The sequence below is a fragment of the Talaromyces stipitatus genome, genomic scaffold, assembly GCF_000003125.1.
Source record: "Talaromyces stipitatus ATCC 10500 scf_1105507295541 genomic scaffold, whole genome shotgun sequence".
Lineage (NCBI taxonomy): Eukaryota > Fungi > Ascomycota > Eurotiomycetes > Eurotiales > Trichocomaceae > Talaromyces > Talaromyces stipitatus.
The window spans coordinates 3,126,486-3,150,185 of NW_002990115.1; the positions used below are offsets into that span (position 1 = coordinate 3,126,486).

General features: G+C 46.7%; 11 protein-coding genes across 12 annotated transcripts, besides 1 other annotated feature; 6 read left to right on the forward strand and 5 right to left on the reverse strand.

The window, feature by feature from the left end:
* Window positions 1–408: 408 nt before the first annotated feature.
* On the forward strand, window positions 409–2,727 carry TSTA_034970 (uncharacterized protein). The gene is made up of 2 exons (XM_002480656.1): window positions 409–965; window positions 1,022–2,727. The coding sequence occupies exons 1-2, from the start codon at window positions 936–938 to the stop codon at window positions 2,501–2,503; spliced, it is 1,512 nt and encodes a 503-aa protein (XP_002480701.1). The 5' UTR covers window positions 409–935; the 3' UTR covers window positions 2,504–2,727.
* Window positions 1,063–1,132: a microsatellite.
* Window positions 2,728–4,715: 1,988 nt separating the features above from the next.
* TSTA_034980 (amino acid permease, putative) lies at window positions 4,716–6,369 on the forward strand. The gene is made up of 2 exons (XM_002480657.1): window positions 4,716–6,248; window positions 6,302–6,369. Exons 1-2 carry the CDS (start codon window positions 4,739–4,741, stop codon window positions 6,334–6,336), a joined length of 1,545 nt encoding a protein of 514 aa, XP_002480702.1. The 5' UTR covers window positions 4,716–4,738; the 3' UTR covers window positions 6,337–6,369.
* A 161-nt stretch (window positions 6,370–6,530) lies between these two features.
* TSTA_034990 (rhomboid family protein, putative) lies at window positions 6,531–8,870 on the reverse strand (the record flags this gene model as incomplete). Its single annotated transcript, XM_002480659.1, has 6 exons — window positions 6,531–6,891; window positions 6,942–7,116; window positions 7,166–7,496; window positions 7,544–7,647; window positions 7,709–8,655; window positions 8,809–8,870. 6 exons carry the CDS (start codon window positions 8,868–8,870, stop codon window positions 6,621–6,623), a joined length of 1,890 nt encoding a protein of 629 aa, XP_002480704.1. The 3' UTR covers window positions 6,531–6,620.
* On the forward strand, window positions 8,723–10,600 carry TSTA_035000 (uncharacterized protein). The gene is made up of 2 exons (XM_002480658.1): window positions 8,723–8,814; window positions 8,886–10,600. Exon 2 carries the CDS (start codon window positions 9,032–9,034, stop codon window positions 9,542–9,544), a length of 513 nt encoding a protein of 170 aa, XP_002480703.1. The 5' UTR covers window positions 8,723–8,814; window positions 8,886–9,031; the 3' UTR covers window positions 9,545–10,600.
* Window positions 10,008–11,530, reverse strand: TSTA_035010 (protein kinase activator (Mob2), putative; the record flags this gene model as incomplete). The annotated part of the gene is made up of 4 exons (XM_002480660.1): window positions 10,008–10,599; window positions 10,656–10,770; window positions 10,825–11,115; window positions 11,287–11,530. 4 exons carry the CDS (start codon window positions 11,528–11,530, stop codon window positions 10,008–10,010), a joined length of 1,242 nt encoding a protein of 413 aa, XP_002480705.1.
* A 59-nt stretch (window positions 11,531–11,589) lies between these two features.
* TSTA_035020 lies at window positions 11,590–13,185 on the forward strand. Of its 2 annotated transcripts, XM_002480661.1 has the most exons (3): window positions 11,590–11,825; window positions 11,879–12,056; window positions 12,107–13,185. In XM_002480661.1, exons 1-3 carry the CDS (start codon window positions 11,668–11,670, stop codon window positions 13,091–13,093), a joined length of 1,323 nt encoding a protein of 440 aa, XP_002480706.1. In that variant the 5' UTR covers window positions 11,590–11,667; the 3' UTR covers window positions 13,094–13,185. The 2 variants fall into 2 exon arrangements, with proteins under 2 accessions (XP_002480706.1, XP_002480707.1); XM_002480662.1 differs by having other exon boundaries at window positions 11,590–12,056.
* Window positions 13,186–13,265: 80 nt separating this feature from the next.
* On the reverse strand, window positions 13,266–14,326 carry TSTA_035030 (ion channel nompc, putative; the record flags this gene model as incomplete). The annotated part of the gene is made up of 2 exons (XM_002480663.1): window positions 13,266–13,366; window positions 13,687–14,326. 2 exons carry the CDS (start codon window positions 14,324–14,326, stop codon window positions 13,266–13,268), a joined length of 741 nt encoding a protein of 246 aa, XP_002480708.1.
* Window positions 14,327–14,757: 431 nt separating this feature from the next.
* Window positions 14,758–16,500, reverse strand: TSTA_035040 (C6 finger domain protein, putative). The gene is made up of 2 exons (XM_002480664.1): window positions 16,176–16,500; window positions 14,758–16,113 (listed from the first exon to the last, which is right to left on the reverse strand). Exons 1-2 carry the CDS (start codon window positions 16,246–16,248, stop codon window positions 14,864–14,866), a joined length of 1,323 nt encoding a protein of 440 aa, XP_002480709.1. The 5' UTR covers window positions 16,249–16,500; the 3' UTR covers window positions 14,758–14,863.
* Window positions 16,501–16,637: 137 nt separating this feature from the next.
* Window positions 16,638–18,614, forward strand: TSTA_035050 (peptidyl-tRNA hydrolase domain protein). Its single transcript, XM_002480665.1, has 3 exons — window positions 16,638–16,913; window positions 16,976–17,236; window positions 17,292–18,614. Exons 1-3 carry the CDS (start codon window positions 16,675–16,677, stop codon window positions 17,380–17,382), a joined length of 591 nt encoding a protein of 196 aa, XP_002480710.1. The 5' UTR covers window positions 16,638–16,674; the 3' UTR covers window positions 17,383–18,614.
* On the reverse strand, window positions 17,274–18,719 carry TSTA_035060 (rRNA processing protein Utp6, putative). The gene is made up of 2 exons (XM_002480666.1): window positions 18,608–18,719; window positions 17,274–18,549 (listed from the first exon to the last, which is right to left on the reverse strand). Exons 1-2 carry the CDS (start codon window positions 18,689–18,691, stop codon window positions 17,449–17,451), a joined length of 1,185 nt encoding a protein of 394 aa, XP_002480711.1. The 5' UTR covers window positions 18,692–18,719; the 3' UTR covers window positions 17,274–17,448.
* Window positions 18,720–19,077: 358 nt separating this feature from the next.
* On the forward strand, window positions 19,078–22,569 carry TSTA_035070 (integral plasma membrane protein, putative; the record flags this gene model as incomplete). The annotated part of the gene is made up of 8 exons (XM_002480667.1): window positions 19,078–19,116; window positions 19,182–19,728; window positions 19,781–19,907; window positions 20,004–20,042; window positions 20,102–20,186; window positions 20,236–20,281; window positions 20,329–22,136; window positions 22,186–22,569. 8 exons carry the CDS (start codon window positions 19,078–19,080, stop codon window positions 22,342–22,344), a joined length of 2,850 nt encoding a protein of 949 aa, XP_002480712.1. The 3' UTR covers window positions 22,345–22,569.
* Between the last annotated feature and the right edge of the window lie 1,131 nt (window positions 22,570–23,700).

The following is a 23,700-nucleotide window of genomic DNA, read 5'->3' on the forward strand; positions in this document are numbered from 1 at the left end:
TCTATTTCCTTTTCTGTTCATGATATCAAGCATGATGATAGGCACCGTGTGTGCTACTTGCATGCTCCACCCGATCTACAGGGGAGATATATTCCCGTCTCCTGTCACGGACATAGGACATGACTCGATCGGCAACCCTAGGTATTCCTAAAATGTAGGCGTCGATCTGTGAATGAGCCGTAGGTGAATGAAATACTCCGTGGAAATCTGAGGTAACACACTAATGGCCGAATAGGATATCGATCAAAAAAGAAGAAAGTAGGTATTTTGTTAGTATGTGCAACCATACTCGCCAATTCCACACCGTGTCTTGGTAATCAGTGTAGGTCAAGGAGTACAGACTCTGACCATGCGACAAGCTGTGTAACATACTGCATACATAAATTGAAAATGACAAAAGGTAAGGGCAGATACGCACGTAATTTAAACAGCACGCTATCCCGCTTCGGATCTTAGCGCTTCCGCTTTCCGATTGATAGTCGAGTTAGTTTGGACGTTCGTACTTATCTCTGCTCACCATTTGACTATCCGCTACATATTCCTAGGGACGGTCAGTGTATATAAAGAGCTCTGTTTGGAAGCAGAGAGATGAAGGTAGTCCATACCTCATAGTCAAGAGAGAAACGCATCGAGAAAGGAGATCAATTTCAAGCCCAAGTGCAGACCTCACGGGTACCGAGCTTATCTCGGCACAAGACAAGACTCCACTCACATACTCATTGATGCCTCCCATGAACATATGAACATATGAACATATGAACATCCATACACCACAACTACTTCCATGACGCCCAAACGAGTGAGAACAGTTGAAGGCTCATGCTGGGCCTGCAAAGATCGTCGCGTTATATGCGACTTGCAACGACCGCAATGCTCGCGCTGTCTCGCCGAAGATCAGGTCTGCGAGTACGGCAAGTTGCGGTTGAGATGGTGTAATGGTGTCGCTGCTAGGGGTCGTTTTGCAGGTCAGAATATGCCTGTTTCAAGCAGTGGCTCTGACGTCGCGGTTAATGAGAAGAAGTCGCAAAGAGATAAATATCAGAAATCTGAGAATTGGCAGGTGTCGCCGTCACCGTCATCGTTGTCGTCGCCTTCGTGGTCATTTTCGGAGTCATCTCCGCTGTTGTTGACGCGAGAACCAAGTCTGGAGGTTGTGAGGGCTGGTAATGAAGAGGATGAAGAGATCCCTCCGTCGTCGCCAGAGTACAGCAATGCTTGTCATATTACAGCCATGCCGCCACTTATAACAACCGATCAGTCAATGCTCTACTTTGAGCACATTGTGGTTGACCGCTTCAATTTGTCGACAGAACCGGTTCTGGTAGATCTGGCTTCGGTATACAAGTATCCCGCTCTTCTATATTCAGTCACTGCGGTTGCCAACGCCCATCAACACCTTTCCTACTGTCCCGGACGTCGTGATGCATTTCTATCCAAGAGGACAGCGCGGCTGAAGGCGATTTACAATTTTCGGACACAATTAGAAAGTCCAACCCAAAATCACCAACATCAAGTCCGAATATCACGTCGTTACCTCCCTTTAGATCTGTTCATTGCCAATGTTCTTCTCTGCATTCTCGACGGTGTGATTGATCCCAACGATGAGGATGCCGCCTCCCAAGTCCATTACCGCGGCGGACGTGCCATTCTGAGTCAATGGAAATTGCAACGACAGCTTCTGCAACGACAGAAACGAGGTCTTCCGGCTTTGATGTTGTCGTGTTTCGCGACCATGGATTTGACGTATTCACTTCTCAGTGGTGAGGAGCAGTATTTCCGCGATACTACCTGGGCTCATTTCGCTGGTAGTGATGGTTGGTGGGGTGTACTTGAGCCGTGTGATCCATTCCTGGACATCATGCGGATACTCTCCCGTCTGGCTCAGATGGGACATGCTGTGCATAGCAGCGGGGACAGTTCTCTCTTCACCGACGAGTTAGACGCTCTTTCCATGACCTTATGTGGCCATACTCCAACCGCGGATGGACCAGATCTTCTGTCTCTGGTACAAGATGAATTCTTCAAAACATCTCAAAACACACAAGCTCCCCTCGCACCTCACCTTTTAGCTCCTATGTACTCAACCGAACCCCAACTTGATCACGATCAATCCTGGACCGTCTTCTGCAACGGCTACCGTCTAGCAGGATTGATATATATATACCGCGTCTTCCACGGACTCGACACATCACACCCTTTAGTTCAACAAGCCACTTCCTACGGCTTAAGGGCAATTTGCGAACCACGTCTAAGGGGGAAACTCGCGCATTGTCTTCTCTTCCCAGCACTCGTGATCGGAGCTCATTGTCGAACAGAACCACAGCAAAAGGCAAGTCTAACTGCGATGCGTTCAACGGCTGCATTTTTGAACTTTGGCTCCATGAGGGTGATGGAGAATTTCTTGAAAGGGCTGTGGGCGCGATATTTATCCTCCTCCTCGTCTGAGTCTGAGTCGTGGTGGGAATGTTTTAAACCCATATCGGAAAGGGCATTTCTTTTCTAGACCTTTTTCTTTTCCTCTCTCTTTTCGGGTAGTGCGGGCTTTCTTTCGGGGTATATCCTTCTTACGAGGCGTTGGTGATTGGGTATGACGACCTGCTCAACTCCGCAGGTTGATCATGTTGGGAGTTTGGATGAATTGTTTCTGATTCTTTTCTTTTTTGAATGTGTTTATATATTTAAGGATTTAGTTCTTATGATTAATGATAGCGAATAATTTTCTAATTCAAGAGTCGAAGACGTGGCAAGCTCCAGGTTTCAATGACCTGCAATGCACTAGAAAGTGAACTGGCTAGTTGTCCAAGTGATGATACCCAGGAACTAAATACACAGATGGGCCAATTGGAATATTTCGAGCACTACCGTTTTCCAAATGGGGTATTTGGTTAGATATTTTTACGTAGGTAATCTGCAAGGTCTGCATTCGATGAAGGCGAGGTTCTTTGTTGGTATAACTAGTTCAAGAGCTGTAACCTGATTCACATCTTACTACATAAACTACTTGGACTATGCGGTTAGCAGAAATATGCTACTTAATCTCCTCAAAGTACTTTTCTAGGAGCTTCATGTGATCAACATAATTACAGTGTTTAACAATTGCTTACAAACTGATACAGCGATACGACGATTTAACTCACGAGGATGACAAAAATACCGTCTTCAAACCATCAACCTATAATACCGCTATACCTAATACAGGAATAATTTCCACCTTCCCAATTGAGAAGTCGTGACCAGAGACGTTTCGATTCGAGGAGATTCAGGGAAGATAGAGGGAAACCTTTCCTTATATGAATCTTGTCCCTCATGAGGGGATATGGTTTCGTTGATATGGACAATAATATAGCGAGAGGACTGGAAATGACTGATTCATCGATTGATACAGTGAGCAATCAAAACCGAGGGTATTGAGTGACGATACTATGTAGTCGTACTACAGGTTGTGCTCTGGCCACAGCCCTAATACTTGTATCTTTACACATTATTTATGAGTTTGGTTTAATTTGCAGAGTAAGGTTCGCGGGGATGGTTACATGGTACATCCGCATGTCGACCATGTGGCATGTTGACTTTACCAGGATCACAGGGCATAAGTTATGAGTTTCGAGGCTGTCGATATAAATGCCAAACCAGCAATACACAACTACGCAGCGAAGTAGCTTATTGAGGCAAGCTAACCAAAAACGAAACCCTAGTCTGGCCTATCTAGCTACCTAAACAAGGCTAGTGGCACCCAAGGCCATTGAAAAACATTGGAGCGTTTCTTACTACGTCCTACGCCGTTCTTGCAGATCCCGTGCGTGCAGAATGTGCGGAGAAAAATATATTAACCTGATGGACAGATTGATGACTCGAGCCGGAGTGGATTTCATAATCGATATGGATCCATGGCTCAATGTGCGGAGTATGGATGGCTGATAAGCCGGATAATGAGAGGAGAGTTGGAGCAAAGGTAATCTCTTGCTCAGGTAGAAGAAAGACAAGGAATTGATTTCTATACAATAATGAAAGGAGGCAATTTATCAACATACTCTTGTTGCTGCAGGACACTCGGGCCAGGCTTGATGGCTGTCTAATTCTGCAGGTATTACTGTGTAGGTAGTAGATATCTCAACAGTTGACAAATTCTCAGTAACATATCCAAGGTCATGGGTAACAATTCTTATCAGATAAACCTTGTAAATAGATAGATGGCTCAATTAACTGCCTACCCTGGTAATAAAATAAGATGGCAACGTTTCGATATCATAGCTCCTGGCTAGAGTTTGGGAGACTGCTCTATCTGCGTCTTCTACTGGTCAATGCGCCTCATGCAGATACCGGCGATAGCGTGAGCCTAGGTTGCTTAGTGCTGCGATATGATAGCAGTGATATACTTATCGATGTAGAAATAGTTATATAAGAATTCTGCTGGGCGTGTTTGTCCCGGGTGTACGCCCTGGTGGTGTCTTCCTCCTTCCCCAAATGACAAACAAGCGAGTTTGTGTCACATGAACTCCCTCACCTACATTTCTTCACATCTTCACCCTGAAGCCAATCCATCAAATCAATTCTTTACAAACGCCAGGTTCCCAACCAGACTGGCTCCGACAACACAACATTCCTGCATTGAGCCGGGAGTCTGCAGTGAGCCCTAAGTCAAGAGTCAACCTTAACTCAACTCCAGGAGGATATCTTCTGAAGATTCTCCCTCTTTCTCTTCAACCGATTGACTGACACCGAACCGAATCAACACAAAATGTCCACCGAACAGGCCGAAAAACTGGCGCCAGTATCTGAAAGTCTCATCGCCAAAGACACAAATGGCACTGGGCAAGCAGAAGGCCTTGAAAAGCTGGGATACGTGCAGGAACTAACCCGCAATCGATCCCTCTTCACCCTTCTCTTCCAGACACTCGCCATCGCCGCCATCCCTTATGGCGAGGGAGGCCCTCTGATGAGCGCCATCTACGGTGGTGGTCCGCTCTCCATCTTTGTGGGCTGGATTGTCGTCTGCATCTTAGATGAATGTGTCGCTCTCTCGCTCGCTGAGCTGGCTTCACGCTGGCCTACCTCTGCAGGTCCATACTACTGGTCCTTTCAGATTGTGCCTCAGCGAGCCAAAACCGTGCTTTCCTTTATCAACGGCTGGGTCTGGCTTATTGGGAATTGGACAATCACCCTCTCTGTCAACTTTGGATTTGCGTCTCTACTCTCCGGAACCGTCTCCATGTATCATCCCGACTGGTCTGCGAATGATTGGCAGCTGCTTCTGATCTTCTATGCAATTTGTCTTGCATCCTTCGTCATTTGCACGTTTGGAAACCGGTTCCTGCCTATGATTGACACTATCTGCGCTGCTTGGACTGCTATCAGTATCCTGATCATCATGATTGCACTTTCCGTCAAGGCTGATTTGGGTCGCCATGATGCTTCATATTCTCTGGGTCATTACGATACCAGTTTGTCAGGTTGGGGTGGTTTTACATTCTTCATCGGGCTCTTACCAGCTGCATACTGTTTCTCAGCGGTCGGTATGATCTCTTCCATGGCAGAGGAATGCTCAAACGCCGTCGTCAAAGTCCCTCAAGCCATTTCTCTATGTGTTCCGGTCGGTGGAATTGCAGGATTGTTCTTCATAATCCCCATCTGCGTCACTTTGCCCCCCTTGGAGGACATCATTTTGGCCCCCGCTGGACAGGCGTTGCCATACATCTTCCAAGCTGTTATGGGCTCACCCGGTGGTGGATTGGGGCTTATTTTCTTGGTTTTGGCCATCACTCTGTTCTGCTCAATCAGTATCACGGTGGCAGCATCACGAACAACATACGCCTTTGCCCGTGACGAGGCTCTCCCCATGTCCAAACTTTGGGCTCAAGTCCATTCTGGCCTGGGCGTGCCCGTCTGGTCTTTGGCTTTGGTGACTGTCGTCCAGATGCTGCTCGGTCTGATTAACCTAGGTAGCTCAAGCGCCTTCACAGCTTTCGTCTCCGTCGGCGTCGTCGCTCTTGCAATCAGCTACGCAATCCCCATTGGCGCCAGCGTGTTCCACAAACGTCAAGAAGTCAACAAAGCCAAATTCAACTGTGGGCCTGTCTTGGGGCTGGTGGTTAACATCATTGCGTTGTTGTGGATTGCATTTGAGTTGGTGTTGTTTTGCATGCCGACTGTTTTACCAGTAACTGCTGTTTCGATGAATTACGCAGCTGTTGTGTTTGTGGGATTCATGGCAATTGCAGCGGTGTGGTATGGCATCTATGCGCGGAAGAGTGAGACCCCTTTTGTTTTGATTATGATAGTTGATGCTGACCGATATTTCTAGCATACAAAGGACCTCCCGCTTCTGACGGTCTGTAGACCGTCACTGCCACTACGGATCTAGGGTGATCATGATTGAATGTACAACTAATTGAAAATCATAAAACATGATATCAACATTGGGCTTGATGTGCGAAGGAGATGACGTCTGGCTTATTTACAGAGTTTAGAACTAGTTCATATCTCGCCTGAATCCACTGTATCATTATTTAAGCCGCGAATACCCCCAAATCCCTTAATCCAGTGATTGTATATTGATTTCATACTAATAGTACATACATATTTTCACATAAACCACCCATATTATTATCAGATAATTTCATCTACATAGAACCAAACCGTTCCAAAAACCCCCTCTGTTCATTCCTTTTCCGCTGCCTCTCCCGTTCCCCTTTCGATTTATACAACGCCGCCCACACGGCACCTGCAAAATAACCACCTAGATGTGCATAATTGTCCAGTTTCCCGACTACTTTGAATGGAGAGACCAGATTGAAGATTTCGAATGCGACTATTGCTAAGAGGACGGTGGAGCCGTTGGCGGATAGGTAGTTGCGCCATTCGTTGGGGAGGAAGCTTGGGACAAGTTTGTCGCTGTATATTATTTTAGTGATAATTCAGAAGGGAGAAGGGGAAGGGCGTACTCTGAATGTAGCATACACCAAGCTGCGACTAAACCGGCGATTGCACCGCTGGCTCCGAGGGAGGTTACTGTTAACCTTTGCAGGAGGACGTGCGATGTCAAAGAGACGAATGAGCCAATGACACCTGAGGAAAGGTATAAAGAGAGGAAATTGCCGCGGCCAATTTCATCGTGGACTGCAGCCTTTAGTAGATTGCTTCTTGATGAGGCGATTAAAGAACTCACGTCTCAACCCGATCAACCAGAGAATAACAGTATTCGTAAGCAAATGCTTAAACTGCTGATGGCTAAAAATACTCCCCACAACACTCATAGCATAAGGATACAACGGCACACTGATGAAGTACCGATTCAGCATTCGCCATGCAGGAGGTATCTTCCACAACATCCATACGGATACATTCGTGGCTATGATTCCTAGAATTGTTGCTGCTGCGGGGGGAATATCGCGCCACATTCGTGTTCCGTATGCTGGAGGTTGGTAGGTCTCGGCGTAGAAGTAGCATAGTCCTAAGACGAGGAGGGTTACGCCAAGTGCTGGTAGGATGCGACGGGCCTGTTTGTGTTAGGTATTCGTTGCGAGAAAAGAGTCGAGAGGCTTACTGTTGTCATGGAGGTGAAATCTGTATCTGTATTCTCGGCTCGAATGTAATGTTTCTGAGCCCATGCGAGAAACGGCCGTTCCCGGGGGTCAGCTCGTGGTCGAGCTATTACATTCAGTTAGTGTTTCTATGACCTCTTTCAGTAGCAGCAAAAAGGGAAACTCACCCTCTACAACCGCCGAAGGATTATACTTTTGCAACTCCGTATTCCCCTTCAACTGCTTTTGTATCTTCTCCCGATCCTTCATCTCCCCTTCCAACCACTCCTTCCTCTTCTTCTCCTGCTCAGCCAATAATCTCGCCTCATTCACCTTCCTCTTTTCTTGGAAAGTGCTTCGACCATATATATCATTCCCTTCACCCAATTGTGCACCCCAATGCCCGCTTTGCGGACCCATCTCTTTCACATAGCGCAACAATCGTTCTTCTTCTTCTTTCTCCTCTCGCTCGATACGGGCCAGTATAGCTGCATCTTCGTCTAGAGGATGGTTTGCGCGGAGCCATCGTAAGCCATTCTCGATTGTCTTCGAGCGGACTGCGCGTGTAATGTCCGAAGGAAGATCCTGGTCTAGAGTGCCTGCTAATCGTCGACCGTGTATGACGGATAATATCCGATTTCCCATTTCAGGTGTGACGGTGGATGAGCGGAAGATTGCCTTGATTTCGGCGGCGGATAACGGCTGCGAGTCGAGGGGGACTCCATGTTCTTTTTGTTGTTTGCCGGCGGAGCTTGCAAATCTAATCCTTGATAAAGCGTTTGATAGGCGAGGAACAGTATGTGATGTAGGTCGAGTTGATTTCCATGTTTGTTGATATCCTAATGAGCTATATGAGAGCTGTTGCTGTGTCCAACATCGTCGCAAATGTCTCGCAATCGAATTGGCTGATGATTGAACGGCACATTGCGACCTGAACAATGCCCGTATGCCAACAAGGCATGAACCATGCCATGCTACCGAGGGCACATTGCTCATCTCCACGTGTGTTGTGTTTACACGCTGAGAAGGGAGGTTGATAGTAGTGTTGAATTTATTTACGGAGGAAAGATCGGAAGAGAGAGCGGCGGTGATGGAGATGCCGAGTAGTTTCCGTGCGGAGCTTTGGTTGGCTGATCTAATGTCAATTGCATAGCATGCGACAGTCTTCTGATAGAATCTAACTTTTATAAGATAGCACTCTCAATGATCAATTTCAGCTATTACAGTCCGTATGAAATTTTATCTGTTTCTCCAAGTTATGCTGACTACAAAGAAAGCTCATACTCACGTGATGGTACGCATGCGATAAGGAATCCAAGTGGGATCAATCATTCCTCCTCTCAACCTCATCTAACAAGCAGCTAGCTGATCTTTACCATTGAAGCTGCTTAACTTTTCATAAGTTCACCTAAAAATCGTCGCAACGATATTATCTCAGCCAGGAGATCCACACTACTATACCCACGTACATCGAAGCTATACAGCTACCCCGCTGGGTCTCAAGTCTCAAAATGTCCGCCGAAGCCCAACCCATCTCCCCAATCGCCTTCGCCGAAGCTATCAAAGAACTCCCCCTCTCCTCCCTATATGCCAAAGTCTCCGAACTCCGCAACTCAATATCACACTTAACCCGCTCCAATGAAGAGCTGCGAACCTACATAATCGAGTCAGAAGAAGGGCCCGATTCGCCAGACAACAAGGAATTAGAGGCATACGTTCTTGAAAATGAAGAGGTTATGCAGGCTATGGCGGAGAGGATACGATTGTTAAAGGTTGAGGTGGAAGGGAGAGGGCAGCGGTGGATGGAGGAGGTTTTGGAAGATGGTGATGGTGGCGAGATAGAAGAGGATGCTCAGTCTCCACCTTTGGTAAATGGGGTATCGTCGCATGAAGTGGATGGGGTTACAGATGATAATAGTGAGAGGCGTGTTAATGGGCTTACGAATCCGTCGAATCGGCAAGACGGCGACGGAGAAGAGCAGCGGAACGGTGACGACGAGGATGATGAAGGTATTTACTTGTAAAAATAGCGAAGCATCTATATTTTTATTAAATGAGTGGAAAATGATACCCTGGTTTTTGCCGCTATATTTGAATCTATGAGTTTTATCTTCATTGTATATGTATCTCAATATGCGAATAGAGTGTATCTTGACTATGGTTGCAAACTCCAAACTTCCTATCTTATGACGAGGCACCCGTGAACAAACAAAGAGCAGGGCCAAAAAAGAGATGAGCATGATAGAACGGTCAAATCACAGTCGCCCTTGTCAGAGCCAAATTTATGTAATCAAATGACAACGTCAAATAGTATGCATATGGTAGGGCGAGACGTAGCAACATTGCTATCCCTGGACATAGACGAACTGATGTATAAAACCAAAAAGGAAAATGCAAAAGAAGATTTTTGACCTCATGGAATCCTCCTCTTGAACACCTAGACTAGGCGCTCGCGCCTACTATCCCATCCTCATGAGGTATGCAATTCTAAGTAGAAGGGACATTGGCTGCGGGTGTCGACGAACCAGCAGCAGCGGCTTCTTGAGATGCCCAATGACCTGCGATAGCCTCTGGAGGGATCTTCTCCTGCTTCATATAGAGATCAATAAGAGGTTGCATTGGCTCCATTTCCTTATCGGCCACAAGCTTGTAGTATTTGGCGACAGTGACGAAGTGCACAAAACACATGTTCAGCATTTCATGACGGTTGATATGCCAAAAGGGGTCGAGCCAGTGTCCATGGTAAAGGTGAGCATAGCAACGGAACATCTGCTTCATGATTCCTTGACAATCCTTGTAAAAGGTAGGAGGAAATCCACTAGATTTGCCGATCCAATCCTGACCAGCAAGGGTAGTCAAGGACGCATTCAAGTTCGTGGGACCTGCCGCAATCGGGGTAGTTGCAGGGGGGGTTGAGACATCCCCGGAAGCGAAGGTATGAGGGGCTCCTTGGACGGGATCTGTGGGGAACATGACGGGATCGTGGATTTTACTCACGATCCATTTCTCGACTCGGTTGATGAACTTTGGTGCGGAGATTTTTGCTGCTCGGCCGTCCACAAGCCAAGTGTAGGTCAATCTATACACATATCAGTATATGTATACTTCAATCCAAAGAGACGGAAATAGTAATACCGGCCGGCGGACATGGTTGGGCATGTGCTTTCATTGCAGATTGGGTACCCATTCACGGTGTTGACTTCCTGGATGACTTGCAGCATGCCATGTAGCAGACGATATTGCTCAACGACTGCAATTGAATGTTAGCATGATCCATGCAGAAGCTTCATTCGTAGCCGCTTACTTTGATGAGCAAGCCATTCTCCAAGTTCAACATTCTTAGGACAAGCACAAAGCGTCAAAAAATTGCCCTTCACATTCAATGGAGCGTATTTCTCCTGGAAGAAATACTTGGGAGCATCTTCGTTATTGGATACGATATCGGCAGACATGTTCGATGCAATCGAAGGCGAGTTATTGAGACCCTGTGCACCAGGCACAGCCTGTTGCGGTTGTGCCACTTGTTGACCCTGGCCTCCAGTATTCATTTTGGGTTGGTTATTGGAGTTCTTGTTGTTCCCCCCTCGTCCAAAGCCTTGACGACTGTAGATAGCACCAAAGATTAGTCCAAGCAATAAGAAAGAACGCAGGAATACGAGCTTGAGAATCAAGCTTGACATCAGATATTAAAACGTCTGAACAGAGGGGGTTTAAGGGGTCGGTTGGGTGTACAGAACAGCCGATGCTGATGCGGGGAACGACTTACACGCTCTGAAAGAAGGTTGCCATCTTGAATAGTGAATAGAAAGGCAGCTCGACAAACGAAGCAGAAAGATCAGGTCAATGATGGGTGCTCCCACAATAGCAGCAGACAAAAGGGGGACACGAAGAAGCGGAGAGGAGAGAAGCTGTTGTTCGCTCTGGCCGTCGCTCCTCCCTCTGTTGTTCGTTTCAGCGTGGAGCAGAATCCACTCCCAACCGCCGCTTGCCCTGATCAGGAATAGCGCCATGGAAAGGTTCACTCGGCCGCCAAGACTCATTCAATCACTCATTGTCTCCATCTCAACTTGACTGTCTCCTCTCCTCTACTTTCTCTTCTTGCAGATACGAATTCTTGGCTTTATTACGAGGATATCTGCGACACAAAATGTCCTCGTCCGAAGATGAAGCCGTCCGACGTCCAGGTCGCGGCGGAAGAGCTTACAACGAGGACGTGAGCAACGAAGACGACAACGCCAATGTGTTTGGAGATGAAAATGATGATAAAGATCTTTTTGGCTCGGGCTCAGAACCTGACTTGGAAGAGTTCATATTACTACCGCCAAATGTAAATCAAGCAGTAACTAATCGTCTCGCAGACGGCCACATCGCACTCTTGACGATTCGGACCTAGATTCTGGCGACGACGAGGGACGCCATGACAGGACAGAGGATCGCATGGACTTGGGTGAAGATGGAGAGGAGGGGTTCGGCGAGGTGAAAGTAATGGACCTCAGTCTTGGAAGGGCGCCGGAGCCGCGATCCACGAACGAAGAGGTAGGTCAATTCACAATACTGTGTTGGAAAGTCCTAACATCTGGCCTCAGATTTATACAATGGAAATTCCAAATTTTCTCTCTTTGGAAACGGAAGAGTTCAGACCTGAAACATATGTGGCGCCACCGTACTTTACAGCTGCGACTTCCTTGTGTTGGCGATACGATCCCAAAGACCAGACGAGCCTCCAATCCAACGCTCGTATCATCCAATGGGAGGACGGCTCACTTACTTTGCAACTTGCATCTAATCCCAAGGAACAGTACAGGATCGCATCGAAACCACTGGCACCACTCAACAAGGCAGGAAATTACGATTCTACTCTTGATACACATACATACTTAGCAGCAGCCGCCGAGACCGCCTCAGTATTCAAAATCACGTCGCATTTGACTCACCAATTAAGACCTCTACCAACCAATTCAGAGACCGACGACGCTATTCAACGTCTACAAGAGAATCTGGCCGCTGCTGGGCGTGGCGGTAAAGCCAATGCCAACGGCAATGGAATTGCTATCATCGATATCAAGGAAGACCCCGAACTAGCTGGGAAGAGGGCTGAAGCTGCGGAAAAACTGAAAATGAGGGAAGACAGAAAGCGACAACAATATGCAGACCGCGAACAGAACAGAACTGCCCGCCGTGGAACATATCGCCCATCTCGCGGCGGGCTCACTGCTGCCGGATTGGAAGACGATGATGGCATGTTTGCTACAAGACCGGCCAAAAGACGTCCTCGTACCAATCGCCACGGTGAAATCTACTCAGATGATGAAGAAGAGCACGGCCGACGTCGACAGGATTCTTATGAAGTTGACGATTTTGTCGCTGATGACGACGAAGAGTTAGAAGAGGTTGAGGATGAAGAATCTCTTCCTGACGATGAAATGGATGCTGAAGGAGAGGATGATGATGAGGAAATCGAAAAGCGTGCGCCATCACCTAAACGGAGAGATGCCGGTGAAGGTGGTTCCGGTTCGCCACCTGCGAGGAAGAAGAATCGTTATCGTGTTGAGGATGATGACGACGAGGAATAGCATCTTGCATTATTATGAGGTCTATTTCAATTTGATTTTGGCTTGTCAGAGCATATGGTCAATACGTAACATGATAATATCTTCTGCAAAGGAAGTCTTCCTATATCCAATTAGACTAGTCCCTGGATACACTATGATCATTACTGCGCAGCCACCCATTATACATAAAAGCCTACTCTTTTACTACTGGTGGCGCACGCGGGGGAAATGGGATAATCCAGAAGGCGACAAATTCTTCGAAAAACAGCGTCGAACTGCCGACTATGCGGATGACTGGAAGGTGCGACTAGAAGCCAGGGCATCATATCTCATAGACCAATGTTTAAAGACCTTTGGAAGAACAGCTCTCGCTTCTTGTAACAGTGACTAGGAAGGTATGTGGCGTTTGGATCAATTATGTCTTTCTATTGCTGTGCTGGAATAGAGCAGCAACAGAGAGAAATCAGAAAGGAGAGGACAAGTCCCAAGAGGAGTGTACCGTGTAACAGCCAGCGATATAATAATCTCGAATATATAGAACAGCAGCATGGTTGCCTGGAGTCATTGAATCAAGCATCGGTTGAGGTAAGTGGTTTGCGCATTGGTCTTTTGACTCTTCTCAGGTTCAGGCACCTCACTAGACGGTTGCTCAGGCTCGATCTTGGAGAGCGGCTCCAGCAGTTTCACAATATCATCATATTCGTGCCGTTTGGCCCAACACAGAGGCGTTGAAGGATCCTCTTTAGTCTGCGGATAAGCGCCATGATCCAACAGCATCTTTACCAGTACTAAGTGGCCTTCGGCGGCAGCAAATACCAAAGGTCTGCGGCCATTAACATTGTAAAGATTTGGATCGGCCCCGTGAGCTAAGAGCAACTCGGTGATCTCCTCATGCCCGGCCTCAGTCGCTTGGTGTAAAGGTGTTCGAAGACCCATACTACATTTGACGTCTGTCTTAGCGCCATGCTCGAGAAGCAGCTGTACCACTGAAGTCTGGTGTCGCATCACTGCGATAAGGAGCGGTGTCCAGCCACTTGAATCGCGTGCCTCTATATCTGTGCCTCTCTCAAGCAACCTTTTCACCACCGCCACATCCCCTCTCTTTGCAGCTATAAATAGAATTTTCTGTTTGTCCATCTTCCCAGCTCCAGTATCTATGAGTTGTTTAAGCATCGATTCAAACATTGCAGGATCTGGATCTCTCACAGCTTCCTCTAGGGGCATTTGATTATCGGTAACGGATTCTTTGCTCATCTTGGTCGAACAGTCTGGCCGTTTTGTGTTAGCTAATGAGTCTAGACTGGAAACTACTGCGATGTAACACTTACGATGTTGCGCAGCGCTTGGATTAATGAATATTAAGAGCTATACCTCAGATTTGAGCGGGCAAGAGTATATCGCGGGCAACATGGGCCTTTTAATCGGACACCCAAGATCAGCTTAAACTGAGCCACCACACAGACGAGGCTGAATTATCCGTCTTCCAGCAATGATACCATCTATTATATTTATACATATAACCACAGATTGTCGTGGGTGGGGGGGTTCTGGGGCTTTGTTGCAAGGCTGCTAATTGTCTATTATTTCCGTTTTGGGTACAGACAGGATGTACTCGTATGAGAAAAGCCACAAGTTGCAACGCTCACACCTGTCAAATAAATGTATCGAGGACAGATACGGTAAACATTTCATATCTTTCTTCATAAAAAGCACCCTTGACGCAAAAGATCGTCAAGTAATATGTAAACTATCTTTCATTCAGCCATGGCACCAAAAAAAAGACATCGATCATTAGTCTGACAACAAAATCGGCGGTACACCCTCTGGATACTCTTCAGGGCCAAACTCAAACTTCTTGATAACGTGTTTAGCAGCGCCAACAATCTTCAAACACAAATAATCATGTTCTTGAGCATTTTGATGAATTTCAGCCGGATCCGGCGGCAATGCCGTCGACACTCCTTCACCTGTTGTATTCGCCGTTGAAGAGGAACTAGAATTTGCATCCGCATTGCTCTCCTTTGAGCAGTCTGATGTGGATGTTGATGATGGCGGTGTAGACACAGACCCGTAGGAAGCTCTCAATGTATCGAACGGATTTGTGGGATGCGAAATCCGAACCGCATGCCAGTATCGTTGACGATCCTCCAATTCCCGGATGAGCGAATACAGATCCGGGGTTATGTTATGAACAGCTGTTGGTGGACATAACTTCGGATCAATGGGCGTACCAATGATAGCGCGGCGAAGGAATCGCCGTAGCCAGTGATTCCATGCCAATTCTTCTGCGTGAGGGTCTTTGTTGTTCATGACCAGTTGTTTGAACTCGGGGGAGGCAAGTTCTCGGCCTAGAGTACTGGCATCAGTGAGGGATATTTTGTACCAGGCGTCTGCCATGACGCTCAGGAGGGTCCCCAGCATCATCACGTTTTGCATGCCAGTGGCAAACCTCAGTGGACATATTTCGCAACGAATAACAGACTGTGCGGTTCTAGCCGCTGTACACAGGGACGTGGTAGTTTCACGGTTGATCGAGAATGAATTAAGACTTGAGAGCGTGCTCAAACAGAGGTAGAGATAAGATAGACATGGGCAAGTGGGTGCGTCCTCACCCAATGCAGCAGAAGATGGCACATTCGACAGCATTGAAGCAGAGGCTGAGGTCGTCGAAAAATCAGGCCAGGGGTCAATCGTCGCAGCGATGGGTTGCAGCTGTGGCGGTTGTGGTAATGAAGAAGAGTCAAAGTGGAGTACGTCTTTGGAAGGGAGGTAACCACCGTAACGGCTGAGATATACTTGTGGGCATAGAAGAGTCGTGTCAGGACCCAAATCTGCCGAAGTCCACTCCTTCTCTATGTCGGAAATTGCCCCTAACAAACGTGGTTCTGATCCGTCGCTGTTATCATTTCTACGGCCATCCAGTTTTTGTTTCTTTCGCGGTCGACCCATTTGTTTCTGTATGGAGTAATGACAGTAAAGACCCTGGGCGGTGCATCGTCGACAGCCGGTTTGCTCGCCTGAGCATTTTAATTTGCGGTTACCTGCGAGCGGAGAATGGTCAGCATTATCAGGGACTGATTGTTTATAGTCATGGAATTTATACGGCACTCATCGCAAGCGGCATGTCGCTTAGGGCCATTGTCTTTCATAGAGAAAGTATTATTATTCGAGGCCATTTCGTATCGAATATATATAGCCGCATGTGGTATGGTTCAATAAGACGTTTCGCTCGAGCTCTACGTTTGCTGGGGGTGTATGATGCTCCAATTTATCGGGCCGGATGCACTTTGTCAGACGATATAAATGAGCTTCGAACCAACGTAAAGTGTATCTCGATATTATTCATGAATGAATAAGCAAGACCGCAGTCGACCGGAGCGATAGCATATGGCCGTGTAGTCCGTGTAGATCTGTAGGGAGTGAAGAGTGATCATGATCGAATACGACTGCGCCAGATCCTTAAGGCTGGGGTGGAAAATCCGCCACCGCGATTGGCCAGAGTAGATTGCGCCTTCTTATGTCAACCGTCTCCACATTCAAGAACCTTGGAGATCTTCTATGAGCCATACCTGACTGGATCAAGTGTCCAGACATGTGAAGATATGGCATTTGTTCATCTTCAGTCACTCCTGTCACGTTACAATGCGCGATTTACCCTAACAATTACAAGACACTTTGCGTCCAAAAAGGGGAATGCCACGCAATCTGGTCTTTGGAATGAATCCGAGCTAAGTAAGGCCAAAGACTGGCTTGCAAAGTTTGATATCAATTCAATTCCACGCAATATATGTTCCATATCATTCAGTCGATCGAGCGGTCCCGGTGGACAAAACGTCAACAAGTATGTCCTGATCCTCTCTACATTCAAACGGCAAAACAAACTTTGCTAAGACAGATTAATAGGGTGAACTCAAAAGCAACGCTCAGAGTGCCCTTGAGCTCCTTGTTACCTCTGGTACCATCAATACTTCATGAGAATTTACGAACATCTCGATATGTGGCCGACAGGGCTGATGCACTTGTGATTCAGTCCGATGAGGCTAGAAAGCAATCAGCGAACATCGAGTCTTGTTATCAGAAGCTATACAAGATTGTTGAAGAATCAGCTCGAGATGTAATTCCGGGAGAAACATCCGAAGAACAGAAAGAGCGTGTTAAGAATTTGTACGTTCTTATATACTTGATCAACACCGAATATTCATACTGACAGGACTTGAAGGAGAAAAGCTGAGACGGAGGCACGAATTAAATCTAAAAAAATGCATAGCGCAAAGAAAAGCAATCGTCGTAACAGTAAATATGATGATTGAGAATCGATTTTGGATATCATTCGTGAAGACACACTCAATGGACGCCATGCTATCTAAAGTATAGAACTATTCGTCCATGGATGGAAGGCATTTTTGGGCGCGACTCAGCGTTATTTCAAACACTTTCTGGAGTGAAGGATCTAACTCTTCGATTTCCGACAACGGCTTGAGCCAATTGATCAATTCTTTCGCGAGATTGGGGTCCAGTTGATACTTCTTCATATTGTTGAGAGAAATTCCAAGTGCTTGCGGGAACTCTGGTGAAGTGACCTTTAGTCCTGCTACAGGCACTTTAATATGGCAAATAGCTGTGCGATAATGGAGAGGTGATTTTGCCGTTTGATGTGTTACAATATGATCCAGGATTTTGCGCAAACACGGAAGATCTTCGAATTCAAAAACCATATCAAAGAATTCATGCGATAAAATGATGTTGTCGTTCGACTCTTTCATGGCCGCGTCAAAAATCGCTATCGGAATAGCTCCCGTCAAAGCAGGTGTCGAGTTGAGTGCTTCCAACGCTCCTTCGTCTATCTCATCGTTCTTCTTGCTTGAAGGATTGATGTCCTCTTCTGTGATTGCGGGGAGTGCAATCATATCTGCATCCTCATCCGCGGCTGAACTAGGCACATCGCCGGCCTTTCCAGATTCATTCAAACCCAATATCCGTCGACGAGCGAAGAGCTTGGCAATGTAAATACACTCCAACCGTCCGTACTGAATCCAGATATTCCTTTGGCTTTTGCAGAAACGGAGACCACGCTGGAAATAGCTCCGCGCCTGAGTCATATCCGCATGGTCTTCCATGGCATATTTGGCAGCATAAACCCACAGGTCCGCATTGGCAGGATGGAGGCGCAATGCATCGGAAAAAACATCGGAAAGTCTTCGGAACATTCTTTGTCGCCGACAGTACTCGATATATTGTATCCAGAGTCCTAAGCTCCCGGGCAGTTTGCGCGTGGCACGGTCGAGGATGAACAGGACGCGGCGTCCCGCATGTTGGGGGGTGGCTTTGATGCCAAATCTCTTTGAACGTTTCTTCCGTAAAGCCTCCAGGTTCATTTCATACTCGATATAACGGACATAGTCGGAATCCGTTACTCCGGGAGTGTTGACTTTGTGCTCAAAATCAGAGCGCTTCTTTGCGATTGATCGAATTTCATCCTAGACGATATTAGATTAGCATTGATACTGTAGTTGCTGTTGGCGCATTGAGACATACCTTGGTGAATATGCCTTTTTGCTCATATTCCTTGAGCTCTGGAACTGCCTTTTCCAAATAAAAACGAGCCTTTTCAGCCGCCATGACGTTGATTTTATTTTCAGGCCTGTCTAGACTGTCAAAGATCAATCCGAACTGATTCAAAAAAAAATGATCGATTGAGCGTGGTCCGTGCACAAAGACTAAGCTCCAACATGCACTACCCCTAACCGGGACTAGTGTCAGTCGAGGACCGAATGCCGAAGCCTTAGTCGTCCTCACGCCTTCCTCAAGACTACACATGTCTCAGGGGCCGCTGATTTCTTCTCTTTCTTCAAGGCCTATAAGCAGGTTTCCAACTGCTCTTTTTTTTTCCTGACTTTCTTTTATCCATCTATATTTTATAAGTTTCCAGTTTTTTTTTCACCAGCAATTGATTTGTCCACTCGTGGACAGCCTCTCGCTTTGTTTCCCTTTCCCGTTCTGCCGCCATGGCACCCAAATTCAGAGACGGGGATGCCGTTGTGAGCGTACGCTGCCCTCAATCGCGAGTGAAATTTATCTACGGTGACACTGACATGCAATTTGTATATAGCTCAATGGCAAATGGATCTCTCACGCGCACACCCTATTTGCGGCCATCGCATTCATCGGCGCCTTCGTTGTCGGCGTGCAATTACACTTCCATAAAATCGTGCAAAACGAGCATTTCGGCTACCCTGATGAATGGTTTCCCTCTGTCTCGGCGACAATTGGTGATCGGTATCCCGAACGATCAGTCTTTCAGGTTTTCATTGCTATCACATCCGGTCCCCGTTTCGCTCTCGTGTTCCTTTGGTATCTGATGACGGCTCGACCCGGTTCAACGCTACCCAAGGTTGTCGCCTTTACTGGTCTGTTCAGAACATTGACGTGTGGTGGCTGGACCTATGTGACATCGACGGACGATCATGACTGGCATGATATTTTCATGATCTCGTATTTGGTCGCTACTCTGCCATGGACATTGGGCTGCCTTGCTCTGAGCCCTGCGAACCGCCGTGCTGTCAGATACCGCAAGATTCTCGCCAGTCTTTTCTTTGGAACCTTGGTTCCCTTGATCTACTACTTCATTCAGCACAAGGTACACAAGGTTGCCGGAGGTAAGGAATTACTACCAGTAAGAAGAAATGACTTGCACTGATTTTTGTTTAGCTTACACCAAGTATGCCTTCTTTGAATGGTCTTTGATCGTCTTCGATGTCGGTTTCGACGCGGTAACAGCGCTGGATTTCGACGCTTTTGAGTTAGTGGTGAGGGATGTAAAAGGAGTTAGCAGAGGGTATGTGCAGTGGCTTCCGAAGTAGACATTTGAAATGTACAGTGCATAGCGTTCGGTACTTGGTTGAAACGAAATGGGTTAACCATACCTCAACAGGCAACTCAAGACGACGGCAGACAAAGTAATTGAAAAAGAGTATGTTTTCGTTACTATCACACGCTTCCCAGGATGATATGGTAATAACAATATATTAGGAAGGATAAGCCGATTGGGAACACTTTTGGTACAGGCTTCTCCTGGCCTGAAGCTTTTGACGTTGCTGCCGACATCTACAATGGCGTAAGTTTGAGTTTATGGTCATCTAAGATATTACGCTGACACATTACAGTTTGTCTTTTGGTCCAATTATACTGCTATGCCTCTACTTGTGTGGTGTATGTTTCCTCTCTTAACTTGTTGAGATGCGTCTAATCATCTGCAGACTTCCCGCTTTGGCACATGGGTATTTCTGGATATGAGGCTGTCATTGTTACCACTGTATCTCCATTGATCTTGGCTATCCCGTCTATCCGGTCATTGGTGATTCGTAACAGGGCTGTATTTCAATTTTTGCCGTTGACCGGTCTGATGGCTTTCCTCGTCCGTGACCCAGTCTACCGTCTCTTCATCTCAGGATTTGCTGTTGCTATGGGCTGTCTTATATGGTCCGCAACGTTCTATGGCGAACGGGCTTTGAATGTCCGACTAGAGTCACGCATTTCTGCCTTTGCCATTGGTCTCATCATGTCGAGCGTGGCCAAATTTGCCTTCCAGACAAACAACCCTGTTTGGCCGACAATGAACGCGGAGAACGGTGGATGGAACAAGTTTGGTCTTTTCCTGGGTATTCTCGCTGCGATACGCTCTGCAAGACAGCCAGCTGTAAGCGGAGGTGACTATTACCCACCAGCTGGTAAGAAAGGTTCCGCTATTCTTGCCGGTATTGGGCTTGGAGGTGTTATCTTTGGGTTGCACTCACTACTGTCCGATTCTAGCACCATGATCAGTTGGGTTTGGGAAGGTTTCCCTATCCGGGGCCCAATTCAAGTTCCTCATGGTGCTTTGACAATCTTTGCTATGAGCGCAGGTTACTTGTTTGGCTTGTACTACCCTCGTCTAGCTGGTTCATGGACAGCGTTCGGCATTGGTTCTCTCGGTGCTGCGGTGCTTACTTGCTACAGCCATTGGTTTGGTTTCTACGGTGGTCTGACTATTGCCTTTTACCTAATGGCTATAACCCCCGTGTTCATTGCCTCTGCCGTCCACCACTCGCCTGCATCTACCTTTGGTACGGCATTCTCGGTTTGGGTCTTTTTGTGTCTTTTCCACGTCTGGGTCGTGGCGTATGCTTTCGTTCCCGGTGGTCCTCTAGTTCGTGAACACACTGATTGGTTAATGACTGTGACAATGCTGTTTGTGGGTGCCGGTGTCTTCTCCAGCTCAGTTACCAACTCCGGCCCTTCCAAGAAGAATTTCATCAACCCCAACAGCCGTAGACAGCGCTCATACTATATTTATGCCCTTGCAATCCTTCAGCTTCTCGCCGTGGCTGTTGCCTACCTCCGATTCCCCACAAACGACTATACTCCTTACCACAAGGAAGACAAGGTTGCTACGGCTGGTATCTGGACGATTCACTTTTCTCTTGACAATGACATGTGGTCTTCCGAACGACGAATGATCAATCTCATCCGAGAGGCAGAACTTGATGTCGTTGGTCTGCTAGAGTCCGATACTCAGCGCATCATCATGGGCAACCGTGACTTCACCGCTGTCCTTGCCGAAGAACTTGGTATGTACGTGGACTACGGCCCGGGGCCCAACAAGCACACCTGGGGAGCCGCACTACTCTCCAAGTTCCCTATTCTCAACTCGACTCATCATCTGTTGCCATCCCCTGTCGGTGAACTGGCCCCAGCCATTCATGCAACTCTCGACATGTACGGCGAGGCGGTAGACGTGGTCGTATTTCACTCTGGTCAGGAAGAAGACCCCGAGGACCGACGGCTACAGACTGAATATCTCTCCAAGCTCATGGGCTCATCACCCCGACCACTGATCCTTCTCAGTTATCTAGTCACGAAACCACTTGAAGGCAACTACAACACATATGTGAGTGACGTGAGTGGAATGAAGGACATCGACTCGACGGATTGGGATAGGTGGTGCGAGTACATTTTGTACAAGAAGTTGAAGCGAACTGGCTATGCTAGAATTTCTCGAAGCACCATCACCGATACCGAACTTCAGGTAAGTCTTTTCTCTGAGTGACATTAAACACTGCTAATAATATTGTTAGGTTGGTAAATTTGTCATCGGTCAACCGGAATCTGAAGAGGAGATTCGCATCCCGGAGGAAATGGTACCTGAGGGCCAACGCTTCCCAGCACTGTTCCGTGGTGAAGGTGTCCGTGGTCATCGGTACCATGTGTTTGATGAGCCAAGGTACTTTCAATAACTAAGCAAAATACAATGTTTTCTAGTGCCGTCCGTTGTTGTTGTCCTTTTCAACGCAAAAATTGGAGTTCTCGTTCGTTGGTGGAGTGGCGTACTGTGAAGAGAACTTTACGCTGAGTGCATATCATTGAACTCGGTTGAATGCAGACTTTCTTGATGAAGCCAGAATCTGCTTGTTTCTCATTTGCATGATATCTATCATATTGAATATAATCCCATTCATGCCACTTTTTTCTTTCTATCATGATGATTCCTTTTCACGAATTTCTCAACCTACCAACATACGATCGAATATCTCCGGACATCGGATAAAACTTCCAAGCCGACATCCTAATCATCGAGTGGAGTTAAATATGAATCGCATCCACATAAATGCATGATCATTTCTAGTCTGTGGATCATACTGCCCACTACGTAAAAGTCAATACCTCGATGTATGAAGGCTTCCTCGATCTTGCATATTACCTAGGTAGACTTATTTGAGTGAGAAATTTGATTCTTTCGCAAATACATGCACAATTCGAGGCCAAAATATAGTCAATTAGTTAATGCTCTGTCAATTAACAACGAGTCAAAATACCTGGGTATTGTATGTCTAGTACGTATTTGGTATTGTAATTACCTATGTATACGAAATACGCTCAAGCGATCATCAGCCGTTGCGGGAAGGAAAGCATTAGCGACCGTAGTGGATAAATTATTACAGTAATTAATTACGGAGTACTCTGTACTGCGTATAAGGGTCCTGTTTTGCCTTTACCTTCTTTTCTTTTTCTATTGAGCTATCAATAATGCGGAGAGACTATTCTAGACTTGCGCACTTGTAACGGAGTAAATAGCTGAATTACCATGAATGGGGCAAATTCTTCGAGAATTCGAAGTACGAAATATGAGCTGAACGGATAGAGAAAATGGCGCTTTGCGATGACGGCGAACTCCGACTTTGTACTGTGAGTATTTACTGTATGGATTATTCTAGCTTGTTTCAAACCTATCTCCCCGCACAGTTTGTGACCCTTTAACTGTAACCGAAAACCAAGGAATCCTAGTCACATTTCAGGCTTTCAGCAGTGCAGCTCGAACACTTATTAAGTTACTAATAAGCAAGTAGGAGACTGCCAAAAACAGGTCTGATCCTACGCTTTTCTGCATTTGGAGAGTATAAGCGGGTTAAGCTGGGAAGTTAAGTCAAAAAAAGTACTGTTGGTGATTCAGATTCTGACCGAACTTGTTCGATTTGCCAAGTGAGGCTAACCCTAAGCCCTGGATTTATTTGACGGGGACGTTCCCAGTGGCTCAAGCCCTTGACAGCCTTGAGGTTAAAGGGCTTTTCGACTAGTAACTTTAATATACCTAG

What these genes read in the sequence shown, in the direction of transcription:
- TSTA_034970 (XM_002480656.1), top strand. Translation starts at nt 936, where the DNA reads ATGGTGTCGCTGCTAGGGGTCGTTTTGCAG. An exon ending in TGCTAGGGGTCGTTTTGCAG is followed by an intron (nt 966 to 1,021) that starts GTCAGAATATGC and finishes AATGAGAAGAAG; the next exon opens with TCGCAAAGAGATAAATATCA.
- TSTA_034980 (XM_002480657.1), top strand. Translation starts at nt 4,739, where the DNA reads ATGTCCACCGAACAGGCCGAAAAACTGGCGCCAGTATCTGAAAGTCTC. An exon ending in TGGCATCTATGCGCGGAAGA is followed by an intron (nt 6,249 to 6,301) that starts GTGAGACCCCTT and finishes CGATATTTCTAG; the next exon opens with CATACAAAGGACCTCCCGCT.
- TSTA_035000 (XM_002480658.1), top strand. Translation starts at nt 9,032, where the DNA reads ATGTCCGCCGAAGCCCAACCCATCTCCCCAATCGCCTTCGCCGAAGCT.
- TSTA_035020 (XM_002480661.1), top strand. Translation starts at nt 11,668, where the DNA reads ATGTCCTCGTCCGAAGATGAAGCCGTCCGACGTCCAGGTCGCGGCGGA. An exon ending in TCAGAACCTGACTTGGAAGA is followed by an intron (nt 11,826 to 11,878) that starts GTTCATATTACT and finishes ATCGTCTCGCAG; the next exon opens with ACGGCCACATCGCACTCTTG. An exon ending in CGCGATCCACGAACGAAGAG is followed by an intron (nt 12,057 to 12,106) that starts GTAGGTCAATTC and finishes ATCTGGCCTCAG; the next exon opens with ATTTATACAATGGAAATTCC.
- TSTA_035040 (XM_002480664.1), bottom strand. Translation starts at nt 16,248, where the DNA reads ATGGCCTCGAATAATAATACTTTCTCTATGAAAGACAATGGCCCTAAG. An exon ending in TGCCGCTTGCGATGAGTGCC is followed by an intron (nt 16,114 to 16,175) that starts GTATAAATTCCA and finishes CTCCGCTCGCAG; the next exon opens with GTAACCGCAAATTAAAATGC.
- TSTA_035050 (XM_002480665.1), top strand. Translation starts at nt 16,675, where the DNA reads ATGGCATTTGTTCATCTTCAGTCACTCCTGTCACGTTACAATGCGCGA. An exon ending in GGTGGACAAAACGTCAACAA is followed by an intron (nt 16,914 to 16,975) that starts GTATGTCCTGAT and finishes ACAGATTAATAG; the next exon opens with GGTGAACTCAAAAGCAACGC. An exon ending in AAAGAGCGTGTTAAGAATTT is followed by an intron (nt 17,237 to 17,291) that starts GTACGTTCTTAT and finishes CAGGACTTGAAG; the next exon opens with GAGAAAAGCTGAGACGGAGG.
- TSTA_035060 (XM_002480666.1), bottom strand. Translation starts at nt 18,691, where the DNA reads ATGGCGGCTGAAAAGGCTCGTTTTTATTTGGAAAAGGCAGTTCCAGAG. An exon ending in AAAAAGGCATATTCACCAAG is followed by an intron (nt 18,550 to 18,607) that starts GTATGTCTCAAT and finishes AATATCGTCTAG; the next exon opens with GATGAAATTCGATCAATCGC.